The sequence below is a fragment of the Balaenoptera ricei genome, chromosome 1 (genome assembly GCF_028023285.1).
Source record: "Balaenoptera ricei isolate mBalRic1 chromosome 1, mBalRic1.hap2, whole genome shotgun sequence".
NCBI lineage: Eukaryota > Metazoa > Chordata > Mammalia > Artiodactyla > Balaenopteridae > Balaenoptera > Balaenoptera ricei.
Window position 1 is genome coordinate 152,161,022 of NC_082639.1, and position 22,060 is coordinate 152,183,081.

Consider the following 22,060-nt stretch of genomic DNA (forward strand, 5'->3'; position numbering starts at 1 on the left):
CGTGTGTTTATCTCTGGGCTTTCTATCCTGTTCCATGGATCTATATTTCTGTTTTTGTGCCAGTACTATACTGTCTTGATTACTGTAACTTTGTAGTGTAGTCTGAAGTCCAGGAGCCTGATTCCTCCAGCTCTGTTTTTCTTTCTCAAGGTTGCTTTGGCTATTCAGGGTCTTTTGTGTTTCCATACAAATTGTGAAATTTTTTGTTCTAGTTCTGTGAAAAATGCCAGTGGTAGTTTGATATGGATTGCATTGAATCTGTAGATTGCTTTGGGTAGTATAGTCATTTTCACAATGTTGATTCTTCCAATCCAAGAACATGATATATCTCTCCATCTGTCTGTATCATCTTTAATTTCTTTCATCCGTGTCTTATAGTTTTCTGCATACAGGTCTTTTGTCTCCTTAGGTAGGTTTATTCCTAGGTGTTTTATTCTTTTTGTTGCAATGGTAAATGGGAGTGTTTCCTTAATCTCTCTTTCACATTTTTCATCATTAGTGTATAGGAATGCAAGAGATTTCTGTGCATTAATTTTGTGTCCTGCTACTTTACCACATTCATTGATTAGCTCTAGTAGTTTTCTGGTAGCATCTTTAGGATTTTCTATGTATAGTATCATGTCATCTGCAAACAGTGACAGCTTTACTTCTTCTTTTCCGATTTGGATTCCTTTTATTTCTTTTTCTTCTCTGATTGCTGTGGCTAAAACTTCCAAAACTATGTTGAATAATAGTGGTGAGAGTGGACAACCTTGTCTTGTTCCTGATCTTACAGGAAATAGTTTCAGTTTTTCACCATTGAGAACGATGTTGACTGTGGGTTTCTCATATATGGCCTTTATTATGTTGAGGCAAGTTCCCTCTATGCCTACTTTCTGGAGGGTTTTTATCATAAATGGGTGTTGAATTTTGTCAAAAGCTTTTTCTGCATGTATTGAGATGATCATATGGTTTTTCTCCTTCAATTTGTTAATATGGTTTACCACATTGATTGATTTGCATATATTGAAGAATCCTTGCATTCCTGGGTTAAACCCCACTTGATCATGGTGTATGATCCTTTTAATGTGCTGTTGGATCCTGTTTGCTAGTATTTTGTTGAGGATTTTTGCATCTATGTTCATCAGTGATATTGTCCTGTAGTTTTCTTTCTTTGTGACATTTTTGTCTGGTTTTGGTATCAGGGTGATGGTGGCCTCATAGAACGAGTTTGGGAGTGTTCCTCCTTCTGCTATATTTTGGAAGAGTTTGAGAAGGATAGGTGTTAGATCTTCTCTAAATGTTTGATAGAATTCACCTGTGAAGCCATCTGATCCTGGGCTTTTGTTTGTTGGAAGATTTTTAATCACAGTTTCAATTTCAGTGCTTGTGATTGGTCTGTTCATATTTTGTATTTCTTCCTGGTTCAGTCTCGGAAGGTTGTGCATTTCTAAGAATTTGTCCATTTCTTCCAGATTGTCCATTTTATTGGCATATAGTTGCTTGTAGTAATCTCTCATGATCTTTTGTGTTTCTGCAGTGTCTGCTGTAATTTCTCCTTTTTCATTTCTAATTCTATTGATTTGAGTCTTTTCTCTCTTTTTCTTGATGAGTCTGGCTAATGGTTTATCAATTTTGTTTATCTTCTCAAAAACCAGCTTTTAGTTTTATTGATCTTTGCTATCGTTTCCTTCATTTCTTTTTCATTTATTTCTGATCTGATCTTTATGATTTCTTCTCTTCTGCTAACTTTGGGAGTTTTTTGTTCTTCTTTCTCTAATTGCTTTAGGTGTAAGGTTTGGTTGTTTATTTGAGATATTTCTTGTTTCTTAAGGTAGGATTGTATTGCTATAAACTTCCCTCTTAGAACTGCTTTTGCTGCATCCCATAGATTTTGGGTCATCATGTTTTCATTGTCATTTGTTTCTAGGTATTTTTTGATTTCCTCTTTGATTTCTTCAGTGATCTCTTGGTTATTAGGTAGTTTATTGTGTAGCCTCCATGTGTTTGTATTTTTTACAGATTTTTTCCTGTAATTGAAATCTAATCTCATAGCATTGTGGTTGGAAAAGATACTTGATACGATTTCAATTTTCTTAAATTTACCAAGGCTTGATTTGTGACCCAAGATATGATCTATCCTGGAGAATGTTCCATGAGCACTTGAGAAGAAAGTATATTCTGTTATTTTTGGATGGAATGCCCTATAAATAACAAGTCCATCTTGTTTAATGTCTCATTTAAAGCTTGTGTTTCCTTATTTATTTTCATTTTGGGTGATCTGTCCATTGGTGTAAGTGAGGTGTTAAAGTCCCCCACTATTACTGTGTTACTGTTGATTTCCTCTTTTAGAGCTGTTAGCATTTGCCTATGTTTTGAGGCGCTCCTATGTTGGGTGCATAAATATTTACAATTGTCATATCTTCTTCTTGGATTGATCCCTTGGTCATTAGGTAGTGTCCTTCTTTGTCTCTTGTAATAGTCTTTATTTTAAAGTCATTTTGTCTGATATGAGAATTGCTACTCCAGCTTTCTTTTGATTTCCATTTGCATGGAATATCTTTTTCCATCCCCTCACTTTCGGTCTGTATGTGTCCCTAGGTCTGAAGTGGGTCTCTTGTAGACAGCATATATACAGGTCTTGTTTTTGTGTCCATTCAGCCAGTCTATGTCTTTTGGTAGGAGCATTTAATCCATTTACTTTTAAGGTAATTATCGATATGTATGTTCCTATTACCATTTTCTTAATTGTTTTGGGTTTGTTATTGTAGGTCTTTTCCTTCTCTTGTGTTTCCTGACTAGAGAAGTTCCTTTAGCATTTGTTGTAAAGCTGGTTTGGTGGTGCTGAATTCCTTTAGCTTTTGCTTGTCTGTAAATGTTTTAATTTCTCCATCGAATGTGAATGAAATCCTTGCTGGGTAGAGTAATCTTGGTTGTAGGTTTTTCCCTTTCATCACTTTAAATATGTCCTGCCACTCCCTTCTGGCTTGCAGAGTTTCTGCTGAAAGATCAGCTGTTAACTTTATGCGGATTCCCTTGTATGTTATTTGTTGCTTTTCCCTTGTTGCTTTTAATATTTTTTGTTTGTATTTAATTTTTGATAGTTTGATTAATACGTGTCTCAGCGTGTTTCTCTTTGGGTTTATCCTGTATGGGTCTCTCTTTGCTTCCTGGACTTGATTGACTATTTCCTTTCCCATGTTAGAGAAGTTTTCCACTATTATTTCTTCAAATATTTTCTCAGCCCCTTTTATTTTCTCTTCCTCTTCTGGGACCCCTATAATTCAAATGTTGGTGCGTTTAACATTGTCTCAGAGGTCTCTGAGACTGTTCTCAATTCATTTTATTCTTTTTTCTTTATTCTGCTCTGCGGTAATTATTTCCACTATTTTATCTTCCAGGTCACTTATCCGTTCTTCTGCCTCAGTTATTCTGCTATTGACCCCTTCTAGAGAATTTTTAATTTCATTTGTTGTGTTGTTCATGATTGTTTGTTTGCTCTTTAGTTCTTCTAGATCCTTGTTAAACGTTTCTTGTATTTTCTCCATTCTATTTCCAAGATTTTGGATCATCTTTACTATCATTACTCTGAATTCTTTTTTAGGTAGACTGCCTATTTCCTCTTCATTTGTTTGGTCTGGTGGGTTTCTACCTTGCTCTTTCATCTGCTGTGTGTTTCTCTGTCTTCTCATTTTGCTTAACTTACGGTGTTTGGGGTCTCCATTTCACAGGCTGCAGGTTCGTAGTTCCCATTGTTTTTGGTGTCTGCCCCCAGTGGGTGAGGTTGGTTCAGTGGCTTGTGTAGGCTTCCTGGTGGAGGGGACTGGTGCCTGTGTTCTGTTGGATAGAGCTGGATCTTGTCTTTCTGGTGGGCAGGACCGCATCCGGTGGTGTCTTTTGGGGTGTCTGTGACCTTATGATTTTAGACAGCCTCTCTGCTAATGGTTGGGGTTGTGTTTCTGTCTTGCTAGTTGTTTGGCATAGGGTGTCCAGCACTGTAGCTTGCTGGTCGTTGAGTGGAATTGGGTCTTAGTGTTGAGATGGAGGTTTCTGGGAGAGCTTTTGCTGTTTGATATTACGTGGAACCGGGAGATCTCTGGTGGACCAATGTCCTGAACTCAGCTCTGCCACCTCAGAGGCACAGGCCTGACACCCGGCCGGAGCACCAAGACCCTGTCAGCCACACGGCTGGCCTGGAGCCTTCTCCCACAAGGGATGGGAGCTGTTTCACTTTCTCTTGAGCTTCTCTTTAACCAGATTAAAAGGGCCTCTGAGTTTCTGTTCGCATAGTCAGAGTTTGCAGTATCTGTGTTTTGCTTATTGTCTGTCTCCCTCCTCTAGAATGTGAGCTCCTTAAGGTGTGGATCTTTGTTATGTCCACTGCTGTACCCAGTGCCTGGAATAGTGCCTGACATAATGACTGTTTTCTGGTAAACACAGGGGTCTCTGCCTTAAATGTTCCTTTCTCTAGCCCCACCAGCAGCCTGCAGGACCACCTTCTGAGAAAGATCAGTGAAAGTATAGTTACTGGAAGTCCAGTTTCCCTAAAAGTGAAGAGCAAAGGTGACATAGTGGCAGGGTTTTCTAGCATTTGAGCAGCTTGTTTTTATAAAGAACTGTTTTCTTGTGAAGTGAATCACCAGAGGATTTGATCACTGAATTATAAATCTCCTGCACCTCCTCCCCTTGTTCCCCAAAATGTAATCCAGAGTCACTGCGGTAGGAATAGGAAATTGCCAAATCATATAATTTTTCTTCCCATTTCAAAGGAAAAAATACAAATAAAAAGAAAAGAAGAAAAGGAGACACTTGAAATGTTTGTTCTTGTTTATCTTTTCTTCCTTTTCATTTTTCTTTCTCCTCCTGACTTCGAATAAAATGAACCAGAATATATCACAGAAAAGCAAGAAAACAGGCTGTTATTAGAGCATCCCACTTATTCAGAGGGTTTTGGCGTTCTGCTGTGACAAATGAGCTTAGGGCCAGGGGAGATAATATCACTTGTAAATATAAAATATTTTAAGTTGTTAACATAATAAAACATTTTCCAAAAAGTTTGAAAAAGACAAGTAAGCGGGCTTCCCCGGTGGTGCAGTGGTTGAGAATCTGCCTGCCGACGTGGGGGACACAGGTTCGAGCCCTGGTCTGGGAAGATCCCACGTGCCGCGGAGCAACTGGGCCCGTGAGCCACAACTACTGAGCCTGTGCGTCTGGAGCCTGTCCCCCGCAACAAGAGAGCCCGCGATAGTGAGAGGCCTGTGCACCGCGATGAAGAGTGGCCCCTGCTCGCCGCAACTAGAGAAAACCCTCGCACAGAAACGAAGACCCAACACAGCCAAAAAAAATAAATAAATAATAAAAATAAATAAATAAATAAATAAATAAATAAAAAAAAAAAAAAAAAAAAAAAAGACAAGTAAAAGTATTCACCACAAAAGAAAAGCTAGAACTTTGGTATATTCCCTTCCAATTTTTTCTCTCATGCATACACTTTTTCATTATGGTAAAAAACATACAACATAAAATGTACCATCTTAGCCATTTTAAGTGTACAGTACAGTAGTGTTATGCACGTATTTTTTAAAAATAAATTTATTTATTTATTTTTGGCTGTGTTGGGTCTTTGTTGCTGCGTGTGGGCTTTCTCTAGTTGTGGTGAGTGGGGGCTACTTTTCATTGTGGTCTGCAGCCTTCTCATTGTGGTGGCTTCTCTTGTTGCGAAGCACGGTATCTAGGCATGCAGGCTTCAGTAGTTGTGGCTCACGGGCTTAGTTGCTCCGCGGCACGTGGGATCTTCCCGGAGCAGGGCTCCAACCTGTGTCCCCTGCATTGGCAGGCGGACTCTTAACCTCTGTGCCACCAGGGAAGTCCCCATATATTTTTACATATGTGTCATACTTGTCCCTATTGTACCCTGATTTTTTCCCTCACTTTACCTCATATCAAATAAATCTTCCATGTAGCCAATTTGTCTACATGCTTGTAATTTTAAAGATGCATAATATTCTATACCATGGCTATAACATACTTTATTTAACTGTTCACCAATAATTGGACATATATGTTGCTTACAATTTTTCACTCAAAATATTATTATGAACTTTTAGTTCATGCAGTATTTTTCTCTTTAATACCTTTAATGAACTTGATTTTCTAGAAGTTTTCTGGGGAAAACTAAGTCAAAAGTGATGTCTTGCATGGTTCTTAAAAATTACAATAAAATTGCTTCCCAGTGGTTTTGTTCCAATTTACAATGATCCCAGTGAAGTATGAGAGTACCAATTTCACCACACTCTCACAACTTTTTCTGTTGCTAATTTAATAGTATAAAACGTTTCTTATTTTAATATGTATTTTTCCTGTATCTATTTTCCTTGATTGTTTTCTCTGTTGGGAAATACCAGTTCCTGTCACTTGCTCGGTTTACCTTTGGGAGGTTGTCTCAATATTTTTCTTATTCCTTTCCATGGGCTGTATATATAATAGAGATTTTAACCCTTTTTCGTATTTATTGTGAATATTTTCCCCCAGCTATTGGTTTAAATTTACTTGTTATACTGTCATCTGAAGCAATTTAACATTGTTATACAGTTCAGATCTTTTTCAATGTGGTTTTTCCTATCATCTGTCATCTTAGAATATTCTCTCCACTTTGTCTTATCCCCAGGGCTTTGATAAAGGATTTAATTCTGCTTTATCTTCCTGATTTTATTTTCTGTATCTAATTATTTCATTCATCCATTTTGATGTAAATGATATGCAGGTCAAATTAATCTGTTCCTTAAATGCTCACTAGTTAACCAACACTCTTCCTTTAAATACACTTGAAAAAACCCTTGAATAACTGAGACAGTAGGTCTATGCCTGTATGAAGAGTTCTTGTGTGCTGGGGCAGGATTCCAGGCTCCCTGGAGAAAGGGGAGGAAGGTACAGTCCCAAAGGACTTAGGATGTGGTGTGGTTCAGTGAGAACAGAAAAGGAGCAATAACCAGAATGAAGTGTGGGAGTGCCCCTAAATGTCCTTGCGTTTTCACCTTGCTCGTCCCTTCCCCATATTGGGGAATGACTGCATTTCTAAAAATTAAAGACCACTTGACCCAGAGGTTTTTCTATCTTGTTAGAGTCCTGCTAAGTTTCCAAGAATGAGGGCTCTCAGTTGACCTACAGCAGTACATTTACTAATCAATCGTGCATGGAGCCTGTGCTAGGCACATTGTGTGTGCCCGTGTAAGAAGCAGAATAATAGCCCCGGGACAACCATGAGTTATGCTGTGAGAAGAAAAGGATAAAAGGGAGATGAGAAGAGAAATCTAGGTAGATGTAGAGATGGCTCCGCTGTGCAGCCTTAATGGTGTGGGGTGCGGTACTGTCCCTGTGAAGGGCTGTGCCCGCCCTCTATCCTCCCGCCGCCGCTGCCGTGCACCTCTACTCTCCTCTCAGTTGGTCGAAGCCCCTGCACACACAGACAAGACTCTCCACTTGCTTCCCTGCCCTCGGCCAGGCTGCATCTCAAAGCTTCTGCAAGGGTCTTAATCCTGGCGGAGAGCCACGTGCACTAGACTGGGAGTCAGAGTGTCCGCCCCCACTACCCTCCCCCCCAACCCATCCCCACTGCTGCCCAAGAGCCTGGAGCCTGAAAGCTTAAGCGACTACACTCGGAAGGAAGGCACGTCTGACCTCCAGGTTCTGGTTCCCACCCGCCCACCCAGGTTCGCGGTTATCTTTCCTTCCCGGTGCTCACAGTAAGCAGACCGCAAACCCATAACCACTTGTTTTTTCTTTGCTGGGACCATGTACAACAACGCTTGGCTTTGCATCTTTTAACTGGCAGGCAGGTGGAGGGAACGCGCCTCAGGACCTCTGTCTCGTCCTGTTTGGCGTGAAGAAGTCACGCATCTTAACCTGTTGGCAGAGCATCTGCCACTTTAATCTTGAGAAAGAAAAAGGATCTGGTCCATTTAACGTTAGCACGGAGATTCCAGATCCCCGAACCTGTTAAACAGCGACGTCCGTGCCAGCTTGGCTCTCCGGGAAGCCCAGCCACTGTTAATCTCCAGGACAACCTCTTCCTCGCCACCCTCCACTGAGGGAATTCACCCTCGGGGCCGCCCCGCCTGGCTCCCTCCCACAGCCCCGCGAAGACTGGAGCAGGTGCTCCCCTCAGAAAGGCCCTGTAGTGCCCCGTGGCTCTCAGGGTGCGCAGTGGGACTCGGTAAAGCCGCTGTCCCCTCCCCTGGCCTGCGCCTCCGGGGCAGGGCAGCCGGGGGCCGCGGAAGGAGCGAGAGTGGCGTCCGCGTGACCGATCGAGGCGGAGAAAGTCCCCCGAGACTGTGACCCCTGCGCTGGGGGAAGGCGGGGCCGATGTGCAGGAAGATGCCGTGACGGGACCGGGAAAAAAACACCAACCCCAAACCACCCACTTGTGTTTCTCAACCCGAGTTCTCCGAGAGCGGCCGAAAGACCCCAGACGCTGCGCGGCACCTCCTCGACCCCCACCTGCCCAGCCTCGCTTCTTGTGGGTGGGCTTCGCGCTCCCTCCCGGGTTTCGGAGTCACCACGTGACTTCCACGAAGAGTGAGGCCCCAGCGGAAAGCCGCGACAGGGGTGGTATTTGGGACCCCGAGGTGCGGCGAGAGGGCGGGGAGAGGAGGAAACGAGGCGGGGGTGGGAGAAGGAGGGGGCGGGGCGGACTTGGGGACGGGAAGGACGGCGGGCTCGGACTGGGGGGTGGGGAAACCCGGGCGTTGCGCAGCGGGCGCTGGAGCCGGGAAAGCGGGAAGCCCGAGGGGGCGGGGCAGAGGCGGCGGCCGGCAGGTGCTGGGGCGCGGGGATGCCGGTGGCGGGAGAGAGCCGGTAGGCAGCTCCCCGCGTGCAGGGCGCGCCGGGCCGGGCGGCCGCTCCTCCGCTAGGCTGCGCGGCGGGGCGGGCCGGGCCGGAGAAGCGCGCGGCATGTCGCAAGGGCTCCCGGCCGCCGGCAGCGTCCTGCAGAGGAGCTTCGCGGCGCCGGGGAACCAGGCGCAGCCGCAGCCGCAGGTAGTGAACTAGAGGCTCGGGGAGGACCGCGGGCGATGCGGGGGTGGGCGCGCCTGGGGGCGCGAGGAGGTGGGTGCTGGGGCTCCCGGGTGGTGACCACTGAGTGCAAGCGTGGAGGGCGCTGCGGGAGCTAGACGCGAGCGGTGTGGGGGCCGCGGGGGCGGGCCAGGGACCCTGGCGTGGGCCTCTGCCCTGCCGCCCCCGCGCACGCACGGTGCCCGGGGCGTCCGGTATTGTGACTGGGCTCCTGAGCCTGGGAGCGGGGAGAAGCCAGAGGGCGCCGTCGCCTGGTAGGGCTGGGCACTGTCCACGCTCCCCCGCACGTGGGGTCCGCGCTGCCTTGGGCGTCGCCATCCATGCGCCGCCGCCGGGTGCCACCCCACCGCCGGAGCGCGTGGTCCTTCCCCGCCGCTCCGAGCGGGGGCCAAGGTGTGGAGAGGGGAAATTCCGCTACAAGGGGAAACTCGTGCCCAGGCGCTCCCAACATCTACCGGCTGCCTCCCGAATGGCCTAGCGGTGCGAGGTAGGGGCCAGAAGTAGGCGGCGCTCGGTCCTGTGCGCTGTCCACCACCACGTTTACAACCGCGTACTCGGGAAACTGACACAAAGTTGCCCGCAGGGACTGCAGTATGAGAACTTCCCGCTCTGCTGCTTTAGGAGTGAGTCTTTTCATGGTTATGCCCTTCTTCTCAATTCGGTGCCTGGCACAGAATGTCATCGGGTGACGCTAGAGAGTCACACATCTGAGTTTAGGCCTCGGCTTTGCCACACACAGGCTGAGTAGCCTTGGGCAATTTGCTCAACCTCTCTGAGCCTCAATTTCCCCACGTGTAAAATCAGTATAACAATATCCACTTCTCATGATATTTATGAGAAGTAATTGAGATGCGGTTAATAATATATGAATATCTCAACAGTTTGCTCCCCTCTTTCCATCTTGATTAAATGTTTCTGCTGGTTGTCAGGTATGACAATGATAGGTGATAAATCCAGTTTGGAGTGTCTGCTCCTACAGGGCAGAGTGCAGACTGCTTCATGTGCCCTGTGAATTTCTGATGATGAACAGAGAGGCATGATTTGGTGACAGGCACTATGGGGGACTCAATAAAAAATAGCAGACTTAACAGATTATTGAGGGCATACCATGCGCTGGTAGCTTTGGGATAAAATCTCATTTTATCCTATGCAGCCCCAAGCGTTGGGCTGTTAGGATGATCATTGCAGAGATTACTGACCACTTGTTCAGGGCATGTGTCTCTAGTGCCCAGGACAGTGCCTGGCACATGGCAGGTACTCAGTTAATACTTACTGAAAGAATGAATGAATCGCACAACAAATGAGAAAATGGAAAAATCAGAGAGTTTAAGTCATTTACCCAAGACCATATTGATAGTAGGAGACAAAACCAGGAACTGTGTATTTCTAAAGCTAAAAGTTCTGTCTGCTGCATTCGCCGTTGTGTTGCGGTTTTATCTACCGAGACTTCTTTGCCTCTAAAAGACTACATTTTAACATTTTATGCCTGTTCCCTTAAGCACTGCCTCTAGTCCACTTCTATTTGTTACGTTCTTTCTTCTTATCCTTTCATAGCTCTATATTCTTGCATATGCTGAAAATTCTTTACCTGCTGTAACTTGGGGAGGTGATATGGGTCTTTCCTTATTTGGAATATTAGACCAGATAAAATGATAACTGAAAACATCCATTATTTTATGTTATCAATATTTGCTTTCCATTAATAGTAATAATTGAGTAGCTTTCCTGTGTTTGTATCCCACTAATCTCTTGGCCTTTACACTCTTTAAAGGTAGTATTTCCCGGGTGTCTTCTATAGGGTTCTGGAAAGCAAACAGTGCCCCACTTCTCCATGTCTTCTATAACTGGATGAAGTGTTTTTTACCATGGTAGGTGGATTTTTCTGCCTGCCTGTTTCAGGATAACTCTTGAAGGATTTGACCGAGTTTGGTTAAATCTCATATACAGCCAAGAGCTTTCAAGACACATCATAAATTTGCTTTCTCATTCGCCCTGACCTGTGTGTGAAACAAAACGTCAGTCAGACATTGTTCAAAGGAACCTATTGTTGTGGCGTTCAGGATCACGTGGTACGTTGGGAGAGTTACGTGGTTGCAGTTAGTTATCAGCGTAATGGTGATTTGTACACAGTATCAAAAGTACCTGTTTGCGTGTGGTGGCGGAAGCCCCGGCCCACGGCAAGTCCCAGATAGCAGCCGCCTTCTGCCTTTCCCGTCCTCAGATGAGCACCAGCACCACACCTCTTCCAGGCACATGCCCTGCAGGGGAGAGGTTTGAGAACGTTGGTCTGGAGTCCAGCAGACCTGAGTTCCACTTCCCGTTCGCCCCGCTACTAGCTGTGATACCTGGAGCAAGTTCCTCAGCATCTCTGAGTTTCTTATTCCTCATCTTTTAGATGGCGGTCCCACCACACATTTCTCAGGGTGGCGACAGGGGTTAACAGCTAGCACAGTCATAGCGCATGGTGAGTGCTCCTCGACGCGGGGCCGCCGTTACCCCACTGATGTAGCAGCAAACACTGCTGTGGCTGCAGAGAAAATGGTGGTGCTCCGTAAGCAATGCTGGGTGAAGAGAGAGGGCAGGGAAGGTGAGGCGAGGGGCCTCAGCATCACACCTGACCACACCTTCCCCCCCAGAGCCCTGAGGATGATGACAGGAAGGTCCGAAGGAGGGAAAAAAACCGAGTTGCTGCTCAGAGAAGCCGGAAGAAGCAGACCCAGAAGGCTGACAAACTCCATGAGGTGAGAGTGCGGTTAGGGCAGAGCCATGCCGAGGAGGCCATGCAAGGGCCATGGCAAGGAGTCATTCTCCACCCTTGCACTGTGGTGGACCTAAGGTCACACCCTGGTCATCACCGGGTCGGCCACATGCACGTCTAATTCTGCTGTGTCCTTCCAGCCCAGTGTTCTGAGTCTTCACTCACTGGTGTCCTCATTTCTCCCTCACTGGTTGCATCTCACACTCAAGTTTCCTTTATTCTAAAATAAAGAACCCACCTTTTGATCCTGATTCCCTTTCAAGCTAGCGCCCCATTTCTTTTCTTTCCCTCTTTTATTTCCCTGCTTATTAAAAAGAGACCTGCTGTCTCCATGTCCTCAGTTCCTGTTTATTCCCCAGTCCTCTGTGATATCGTTTCTGCTCCCCCAACACACATACATGCACACACACACATGCACGCTTCCTACAGAAGCTGCTCCGCTGAGGCCACTAGTGCCCTGGCACTGCCCGGTCCAGGGACCTCTCTCTCGTCCCCTCATCCTTCACCTTGCTGGCTCCTCTGACACCACTGATCCTCGCCTTCTTGAAACCTTCTTTCAAGGTCTTTAGCTTCTAAAAGACCACATTTCCTATTTCTCCTGGCCCTCTTCACCACTTTTTTCTTAGTTTCTTTGTTCACTTTTCTACCTCTGTTTTCTTAGACGTTGGTGTTGACCAGGCTTTCAGACTCTGCCCTTTTTTCTTCTCACCCTGGAAGATTTAATCTATTAATCTGTTCTGCCAGCGTCAGCTCCCAACATCACTTACTCTCAGGTAGGCATTGATTACTCCAAGACCTCTGGCCCTAACCCCACATCTCCAGTGTCTGCTTAGAGGCCTCCAAATGGCTCGACACAGTCTCCTCAGCTGTAGCGTGACCATGATAGTGTGTCTGTTCACCCTGAGACTTTTTCTTCTCACTGTCATCAAATTGTAGTTAATGGAGCTAACTAACCATCTATCTTATCACCCAAATCAGGAACCTGAGGTTTATTCTAAACTCTTCCATTTTCCTCTATCCCGGTGCATAATCCCACATAATCTCACAGTCAGGACATGGGAACTGACCTCGAAGGCATCCCAGGATCTGTCCAAGGAATTGATGGCACTCCCATGCTCTTGTCTTTGCACAGGGTTGGTGTGAATATTAAGGGTTTTAGTTCAGCTCTCTCCTGCCACACTTTCTGGCCATAGATTGTCTCAGCGAGGCCAGTCTGGGGGGCACTGATAGCACATGAGACACTGAGGTGTTATGAGGGGGAAATGACAGTCTCTAAAAACCCCTTCACACTGAGCAGAGAACAGATTTAGAATGCACAGGCTCCAGGGAGAGGTGACCCACTGATATAAATTCACAGAGGGCCATAGATTATAAATGTTACATTCTTTCTTGAAAGTAGGAAGTCTGGGCTGTGGAAAGAGACTAGGATCTTCAGACCAGGGTCAGGGAAGGTCCGTCCCAGCCGGGATTAGTTCTGTAAAATTTCCACAGAGGAATTGGGATGCCCTTTGCCTCCTTTCTTTCCTTCCCCTTGCTCCTGGAGCAAGCCTGGTTCTAGCTGCATGCTACCAAATAACCCCCAGAGGGGACTTGTGGCTCGGTCAGTGCAAGGCCCTATGTTCAGAACACATGTGCCAGCAAGGCCCTTCCTCTCGAGGAACTTCTAGTTGGAGCCAGATGCATCAATATCAAAATACACTAGAGAACACTTGGTTTTAAATCCCAAGTGATTATGTGTGTGGAGGTGACGAAATGACTTGGACAAGATCTTTCATGGAGCAAGGGTCGAGTAGATTCGTTCAACAAATATTTATCAAGAACCACTGCGGGCAAGGCATTGCCACTGGTCACAAGGAGAGGATTAAGATCTCATTCCTGTCCTTGGGAGGCATAGGAGTCTCAAGGAAAGTATATTCGTTTCCTATGGCTGCTGTAACAAATTATGACAAATTTGGTGGCTTAAAACAACACAGATCTATTTTATCTCACAGTTTTGGAGGTCAGACATATGAAATGGGTCTCACTGGGCTAAAATCAAGGTGTCAACAGGGCTGCATTCCTTCTGGAGGCTCTGCAGAGGAATCCGTTTCTTGCCTTTTCCAGCTTCTAGAGGCTTCTGTATTCCTTGGCTTGTTGGTCCCCTTCCATTTTCAAAGCCAGCACTGGCCAGTTGAGTCTTTCTCATCCTGCATCACTCTGACACCGTTTCTGTTGTTATATCTCCTTCTCTGCTTCCTCTTTCCCTAATACTCTCATGATTACACTGGGCTCGCCTGCATAATCTGGGATAATCTCCCTCTTTTAAGATATTCAACTTAGTCACATCTGCAAAGTCCCTTTTGCCATGTAAGGTAACATATTCACAGGTTACAGAGATTGGATGTAAACATCATGGGGGTTGGCATTATTCTGCCTACCACAAACATAAATACTTTACTACAGTGTCAAAAAAAGATGGGTCTCTCAATTTCTGTCATTGTTGGATTTGATAACGAAATGAACTAGATGTCCGGGAAATTTAGGGGTGATTTGCCACATTTACTCCTGCCTAATCCCTTTTAGAACGGTGGGCGGAGGGCCCTTCATAGGATTCTTAGCTTGTTTTGCTGTCCATAATCATAACTGTGCCAGTTGCCCTTTCCAGAAGGGGGCCGACTGATCTGAAACCCAGTTCTTCCACAGAAGAACACGCCCTCCTCCTCTTTCTCTGTGGAGCTACAAGAATGGATTAGGATCATGCACCACCGGCAGATCACCTCAGCAAGGCCAGTTTTGTTGGGAAACACAGTATCAAGGAGGCCAGGACAGTGGTTGCATCCATACACAGGCCCCAAAGCGGAAGTCCACCCTTTACCGTCACTAGCTACACACAAGTGTCATTGGTCACTGGTGTCAGTAGTCACTTTGGTGACTAGTTTTTATTTTTATTTTTTTAATTTATTTTTATTTATTTATTTATTTATTTTTAAAATTTATTTTATTTTTGGCTGTGTTGGGTCTTCGTTGCTGCTGTTTGCGGGCTTTTCTCTAGTTGTGGCGAGCGGGGGCTACTCTTTGTTGAAGTGCGCAGGCTTCTCATTGCGGTGGCTTCTCCTGTTGTGGAGCACGGGCTCTAGGCGCGAGGGCTTCAGTAGTTGTGGCATACAGGCTCAGTAGCTGTGGTGCACGGGCTTAGGTGCTCTGCAGCATGTGGGATCTTCCCAGACCAGGGCTCGAACCCGTGTCCCCTGCATTGGTAGGCAGATTCTTTTTTTTTTTTTTAACTTTTTGGGTTTATTTATTTATTTATTTATTTATTTATGGCTGTGTTGGATCTTTGTTTCTGTGCGAGGGCTTTCTCTAATTGCGGCAAGTGGGGAACCACTCTTCATTGCGGTGCGCGGGCCTCTCATTATCGCGACCTCTCTTGCTGCGGAGCGCAGGCTCCAGACGCGCAGGCTCAGTAATTGTGGCTCACGGGCCCAGTTGCCCAGCAGCATGTGGGATCTTCCCAGACCAGGGCTCGAACCCATGTCCCCCGCATTGGCAGGCAGACCCTCAACCACTGCGCCACCAGGGAAGCCCGGCAGGCAGATTCTTAACCACTGCGCCACCAGGGAAGCCTGGTGACTAGTTTTTAGATTTTGAAAAACATCTACATATTGAGAGTGGGATGTCTGGTTAAAAAATTTGGTGATGAATAATTTTACTGTGCTCCAGCGAGCTGCAGGCAGAGGGCTTAGCACACTGCTTTGGGTCACAGCTGAAAGCCCCTCCGGCTCCCTGGGGCTCCCAGGACACATCTAGGTTGGGAAAAGTAAGAGCCAGACACAGTGCATGGAAACCTTCTCCTCAGACTTGGAATGAGGCCAGCTCATTGGGAGACACCGAAGGGCACAGAAAACTGCCACCTGATAGCCACGACTGCCCACTACTCCCTGGGGAGCTGAGCCCATCATAAGGGCTTTGAGTAAATGTAAAATCGATAGCTAGTGGGAAGCAGCCGCATAGCACAGGGAGATCAGCTCTGTGCTTTGTGACCACCTAGAGGGGTGGGATAGGGAGGGTGGGAGGGAGACGCAAGAGGGAAGAGATATGGGGATATATGTATATGTATAGCTGATTCACTTTGTTATACAGCAGAAACTAAGACACCATTGTAAAGCAATTATACTCCAATAAAGATGTTAAAAAAAAAAAGGGCTTTGAGTAAAGCCCTTACCCCATAAATTCCTCTATCCTATACTGTGGGCTCGCATTGCTAAATATCTGCAAGTAACTCGAGCTCTTTATTTGCCTTTCCTGAACACCATGAAGGGGAATATTTAGAGCAAGACGTGTTTAAAATTCCCACCTTCCTCTCCTGCCCACTCAGTTCTTGAGCCTCTCTCACCTCCAACATCCAGAAAAACCTCCTCCAGTCCTGGCTGTTACAAGTCTCTCGGCTGCCTTCTTCCTTCCCCAGCTCTCCATCCCCAAAGCCGGGGGACTATCCAGCAGGGCAGAACCCCCTTGGAGGGCAGGGCGGGAGGAGAACCTGAGCAGGCCAAGCCAGAGAGAGGCTGGGGTCACTCTTCAGAGGTGTCTGAGTTTCCCCCTCAGGGTGGCGGCTGCCAGAAGTCGCCCCGCAGTGATGAGAAGCAGTTCCTAGTGTGTATCTGTGCACCTCGCTGTTCACTGTGACTTTTCGAGTCTTCCCTTCAAGGCACTTACCCTTCTCATGGAGATTTTGACCCGTGTTCGTCTCTGAATATTAGGCACATGGCCCGGGTCCAGATTCACAAATGGGAACCCAAGAAAACAGTCCAGGTCTCTAAGCCCAGTTGAAAGTGTCTCAGAAGTGGGTTACACTGGTTCAAGCCAGGCACCCAAAGGTGTAAGACTGAGAAAGAACTTTGAGTCAGAAAAGGAAGGCAGCGATGCCATCCTCAGGAGCCCCAAATGTCACAAACTGACAACTTTCTTGGGCAATATGGTTGTGGTACGTGTTGCCCTGGTGCTTTCAGATATTGCATACTCTAAGAGAATCCTTCATGTCAGTCCTCACTGGGTTTAGAAACTGATGATGACACTAATTTGTACAGCCCTTGCTGGTGACACAATTTGTCTGCTGGGAAGTATATGAGCTTAAGGCTTGGGAATAGACTTACGGTAAAATCCTGAGCTCTCATAGCCCTTTAGTGCTGGTAACCACCATGGGGGGAAATTTAGGCCCAGACACTGCCAAGCGAAAGCAGAATTGCTGTCATTGCCTGAGGGCTGCAGTTGACCTCGAAGTCAGGGATCAGGCCCCATGTCTGCATGACCTCAGAAAAGTCACCGTACCTCTGAGTTTCAGCTGTCTCGCGTGTGAAATGGGGTCTGTGTCCTCCTGATGGCCTTTTCCTTCCCCTCATTTCCTTCCCACCTTAGTTATCATCTCTGGTCCCTGGTACCCACATTAGCTTCTTTACCAGTCTTTGCCTCAAAGGCATCCTAGACCCTGAATCACCCCCCAGACAGCACCTCATTCCTCAATCAACCTCTCTTTAGAAGCTCAGACCAGGGCTTCTCAACCTCAGCACTATGGACATTTGGGGTCAGCTATTTCCTCGTTGGGGTGGGGGGTGTCCTGTGCACCGCAGGACGTTGAGCAGCATCCGTGGCCTCGACCCACTAGAGGCAGTAGCGCCCCCTTCCCAGCTGTGACAACCCAAACTGTCTCCAGCCGCTCCAGATGTTCCCCGGGGACTGCCAGAATTGGCCCAGTTGAGAATCATTGCCCTAGACAGCTTAATTTCTGAGGCAGAAGTGGGATTTGCAGTGATTTCAGCGCCTCCCATTTCTGGTCTCTGCTTTGTGACTGTGTCCTGCACATACCCAGGGAAGGCGGCACAGTGACCTCAAATCCTCCCGGGATAGGAGATTGGAAAGGCAGCGAGATTTGAGCTAAACTGATCATCTCTTTGGAAATAACAAAGGGTCTAAAGTCCTTGGCTTATTTTTCAAATATGTTGAGTCCAGGTAATCTCTCCTCAGGTTGAAGTGGGTCTTACTCATTCCCCATTGTACCCACTCAGCGTTCTCACCTCCTCTTCCTCCCCTCTCAGCTCCCTCTTTTATTTTTGTGGAACTGGTCTCGCTTGAAGAAGATTTTGACTTCTTCTCTTTTTATTCCCTCAGCTCAGTAAAAGCCCCTCCGCAGATTTATGAGTAAAACTTAAATCCCAGAAGAGAAAGTCCCTGTGGAGAAGGCAGCCGAGGGGCCTGCTGGAGGCCCGCGACAGGCAGCTCCGTGGCCTTCCTGAGCTGGGCCTCGGGGAGAGCCGTGGACTTCGGCAGCACGGCCCCTGTGGCTTCCAGAGGGAGAGCTCAGAAGCTCAGAAGCATCTTGCCACAGCGTTCAGTAACTATACAAAGGCATGTGGAATATTCTGCTACAGGGAGAATTCTGTTCTTTGGAATCTAGTTGAAATCTTAGCTCATCGGAACCGTTCAAATGCATTCTTCATTTTACTTGGAGGTGAAGAGAATTTCCAGGTGCAGGGTGGAGAGTGTGTGTGCGCGCGCGCGCACGTGTGCGAACTACCCAGAGCTGTGGCCTCTCTCAGCCCTTTGCTACAGGCAGTGCTCCCCACGATGCCTAGGTCCCCATCCCCTCCTCCCAGCCAGACCCTTCCTGCCCACAGAGGGCCTCTTGCTGCATTGGGAGACTGAATTCTGACTCCCGGACTAGAGCTGTCAGAGGCCAGAGGAGAGCCTGGGGCATTGGGAGTGGTAGGCCTGGAGGAGAGCTGAAGGCGTAATGCAGCCAGGGTACTAGGGGGCCAAAGTGGCCCAGCTCAGCCTGTGGCGGGGAGGGCGAGGCCCGCTGCCATGGAGAGTATTCCAGGTCACCCTGAGAGCCTGCCTGGGAAAGACAGGAGGCAGAGAGATAGCTCCGATGGCCTCTACGTGCAACCTCTCTGGGGCCCTTGTTCTGAGAGGGAGGAAAGTGCCTAGAGTGGGAGAGAGGGAAGGAAGGGGACAAGAGAAGGAGACCAAGGGCGAGGGTTGTGGAGTCACTGAGCTCGTAGATGTTGGCACTGGGGCCTGTCAGGCAGGGGTACAGGAGAAGGTAGCAGAGGCCCCTAGTTGCTATACATTTCTGATCTTCGGGGAGAGACCTTATTTAATATAAATACGATTGACTATGATACAAGACTGAATCGAACACGTAATGAGAGATGTGGTTCCATTAGGTGCTATGATCTGGGAAGCCTTCCTGGAGGTGGTGGGCTTGACCTTCCATACAAAAGCAGGAAGGCAGCCCAGTTGAGGAGAACAGCTTTAGTAAAGAGGCAGAGCTGAGAATTTGCCTGTATCTTCATGGCCTGTAAGAAGATCAGACTCTTAAAATAATATTTCTTAAAAATTACTGGTAAGATAATAAGGTTGGGCTCCCAGCTCAGGAGATGCATGGTATGCATGGTCCGACAAAGCCCAACCGTATGAATCAACCTAGAAATGATTGAAAACAACATGTCAACAAGATGCAAATAAGATCGTCAGCCTTAAGAAGGTCTCTATTGGTATACCGTAGGGCTCTGCACGTGGCCGAGTATTGTAGGACTTATTAATGAGTTGGGTGAAGAAAAGGAAGACCTACTTCATCGAGTTAGTGGACAGCTTAGAGCTGTGTGGTATCACTAACCCAGGAGCTGACACAATCAATATTCAAAAAGATTTTGCTAGGCTAGCAGATGACCAAGCAAACAGGGCAAAATTCAGTAGAAGCGGATGTAAAGCCCACCCTTAGGCCAAAATATCAGTTGTAGTTCAAGTATGAACAGAGAAGCGGCCGATGCAGACAAAGCTTGCACTTCTCTGCATTCTCAGAGAGAATCCCCAGAGCTAAGTGGCTGCACACTTGGGTCCCACCCAGAGCAGACTACCTCACGCATTTGCCCTCTGCGTGGCGGGACCGTCCCCAGAGTCGTGCATTGTGTTTTGGGGACATTTTCTCAGAGCTCCTGGCAAATTGGAACGTGTGTTGGGAATGGCCTCCCGAAGGGCGGAGGAACCAGAAGTCCTAAAACCCAAGGAACTCAGAGGACCTGAAGCAGTTGGGCTCAGAGAATACCTAAGGGGAAGTGGTATGGGGCCGTCTCCTAACATTTCAAGAACTGTGATGTTGAAAAAGTATCGCATGTACTCTATATGTGGTTCCATAGGTGGAACCAAGCCCAGTGGGTGGGTTTAAAGGAGAGAATGATTTTGGATAGTACAAAGAGGAGCTCAGAAATAGCAGGAACTGTCCTTTGAAGGAGAGAGTGTCCAGCACAAGTTGGATGTCGGAGCTAGAATTGCATAGGGAAGGTTTCTGCGCTGTGTGGTCTGGGATAAGGGCTCTCTGATCTCCCGCAGTTCTAAGCCCCTGTAAACTCCGATATAGTGGAAGCTTAACAGGTGAGTGTTGGAGCAAAGCCAAGGCAAGGGGTGTTTTCATTCATTTACTCAGCATTCGACAAACATTTGTTATGTTCCAGGCACTGTTGCAGGTGCTGGGGCTGTAACAGTGAACCCAGCAGAAACCATCAGAAAGCAGATCAGCGGCTGTGGGGAGAGGGCCACTGACTGCAGAGGGAGATCAAGGAACTTTTCAGAGTGATGGAAATGTTCTGCGTCTTGATCAACACAGTTGTTTACATTTGTCAAAACTCATCAAATTATACACTTAAAATTAGGTGCGTTTTATTTTATGTCAATTATAAATAAGATAATAAAGATGATTCAAAAAACAAAGCCCGGCCCTCATCCTGGTGGGAGGGGAGTGACGTGAAGCAAATGAACAAACAAATCTGAGTGGTGGAGGCGGCCACGGTTAATGAGAAAGATTTCAGGGAAGGAGGTGAGCATCGTGGCCGGGGTTAGATCTGCCCGGAGGACAGAGGAAGGGCACGTGGTTTCAGAACCGATGCTGAAGACTGATTTCTGTCTTCCCAGGAATATGAGTGCCTGGAGCAAGAAAACACAGTGCTGCGGAGAGAGATCGGGAAGCTGACGGAGGAGTTGAAGCACCTGAGCGAGGTGCTGAAGGAGCACGAGAAGATATGCCCGCTGCTGCTCTGCCCCATGAACTTTGTGCCGGTGCCGCGGCTGGACCCCGTGGCTGGCTGCCTGCCCCGGTGAAGCCCAAAGACGGTCCTCCTCTGTCCAGCAGGGCGCGTTGGTCTTTTTCACACCTGGGAAGAGGCTTCCCTCTGCATCTGTGTACCAGGGGACCTGTGGCCGGGTCGGCTCTTAGGAGCTCCGGGCCGTGTCCCCAGCAGCCCAGGCTCAGCATGATGCTCTCGCAGGCCCCTGACTCAGAGCCTTTAGCAGATCCAGGCAGGGAGGCCATCCTCAGGAGTCACTGCGCGTCCACTTTGGCAGCTAGTAGGTTCCGTTGTTGTGCAGAATCATTTCCTCTAGCATATGGATAATAAAGGTGTTATCTTCTCTCCTTTCGCCAAGTTCTTAGAATTTAGAGACACAATACCTTTCCTCTTCCTGAAGAGGTCATCTCCTGTCTTCTCAGGTGGTTTTGCAGCTCCTGGGTCTTGCTTCTCCTCCTGGTCATCTCCCCCATGGTCACATCCATGCTAGATGAGGAGGCACCTTTGGGGTGGGACTCCTCTGCCACCCCAGCTGGGTCATGCAGGGGTGTGCTGGGCGTGACTCGTGCTTGTCTTATGCGCTGCGTGACCCTCCATCCTGGTCAACTTTCCCACCCAGGCTGGACCGTCCTGGAAGATTTTCTACTCCAGGCTGGTTTTCCCATGTGCTCTGTATATTCCCAGGTCACCTCCCATTCCATTAGTAGTCACAGGATCAGGGGACAAATGTACTTTATAGAAGTCTGAATCACACTCGAATGGAGGAGATCTGTCCCCTATTTAAACAAGCAAATATTTGGGTAGATGAGGAGAGGAGAGCTATTTCCTTTTAAAGGTCCCTTCCAACTCTATTCTTTCAGGAAAATCAGAACCAGGCCAAGTTGAAAGTGGCCCCAGCAAGAAAAGCAAAATGGGAGAACACATCCCATCCCCTCCCAATTCTCTTTCTTCCTGGAACAAGAGAGCTGTGGAAAGTGGAGCCAGCCTATCATAAAGGGAACAAGAAATGGGAACAGCAGGGAAAGTGCTTTGCTGTAAATGTAAATGGTTAAAAAAGAGAAAAGAAATAGAAAGCAGCTCTTGCCAGGGGTGAAGAACTTGCTGACCTCATGCCAGGATTCCTACTGGCTAATCCCCACCAGCCTCCTCTTTTTTTCCT

At 47.3% G+C, this 22,060-nt stretch overlaps 1 protein-coding gene across 2 annotated transcripts; it reads left to right on the forward strand.

The window, feature by feature from the left end:
* Positions 1–8,928: 8,928 nt before the first annotated feature.
* BATF3 (basic leucine zipper ATF-like transcription factor 3) lies at positions 8,929–21,227 on the forward strand. Of its 2 annotated transcripts, none has more exons than XM_059904287.1 (3): positions 8,929–9,012; positions 11,685–11,789; positions 20,750–21,227. In XM_059904287.1, the coding sequence occupies exons 1-3, from the start codon at positions 8,929–8,931 to the stop codon at positions 20,933–20,935; spliced, it is 375 nt and encodes a 124-aa protein (XP_059760270.1). In that variant the 3' UTR covers positions 20,936–21,227. The 2 variants fall into 2 exon arrangements, with proteins under 2 accessions (XP_059760270.1, XP_059760278.1); XM_059904295.1 differs by lacking the exon at positions 8,929–9,012 and adding an exon at positions 9,632–9,671.
* The last annotated feature ends 833 nt before the right edge of the window (positions 21,228–22,060 follow it).

Excerpts from the sequence above, each read along its gene's own strand:
- BATF3 (XM_059904287.1), top strand. The coding sequence starts at position 8,929 with ATGTCGCAAGGGCTCCCGGCCGCCGGCAGCGTCCTGCAGAGGAGCTTC. Across the intron at positions 9,013-11,684 it reads AGGCGCAGCCGCAGCCGCAG|AGCCCTGAGGATGATGACAG; the intron begins GTAGTGAACTAG and ends CTTCCCCCCCAG. Across the intron at positions 11,790-20,749 it reads AGGCTGACAAACTCCATGAG|GAATATGAGTGCCTGGAGCA; the intron begins GTGAGAGTGCGG and ends CTGTCTTCCCAG.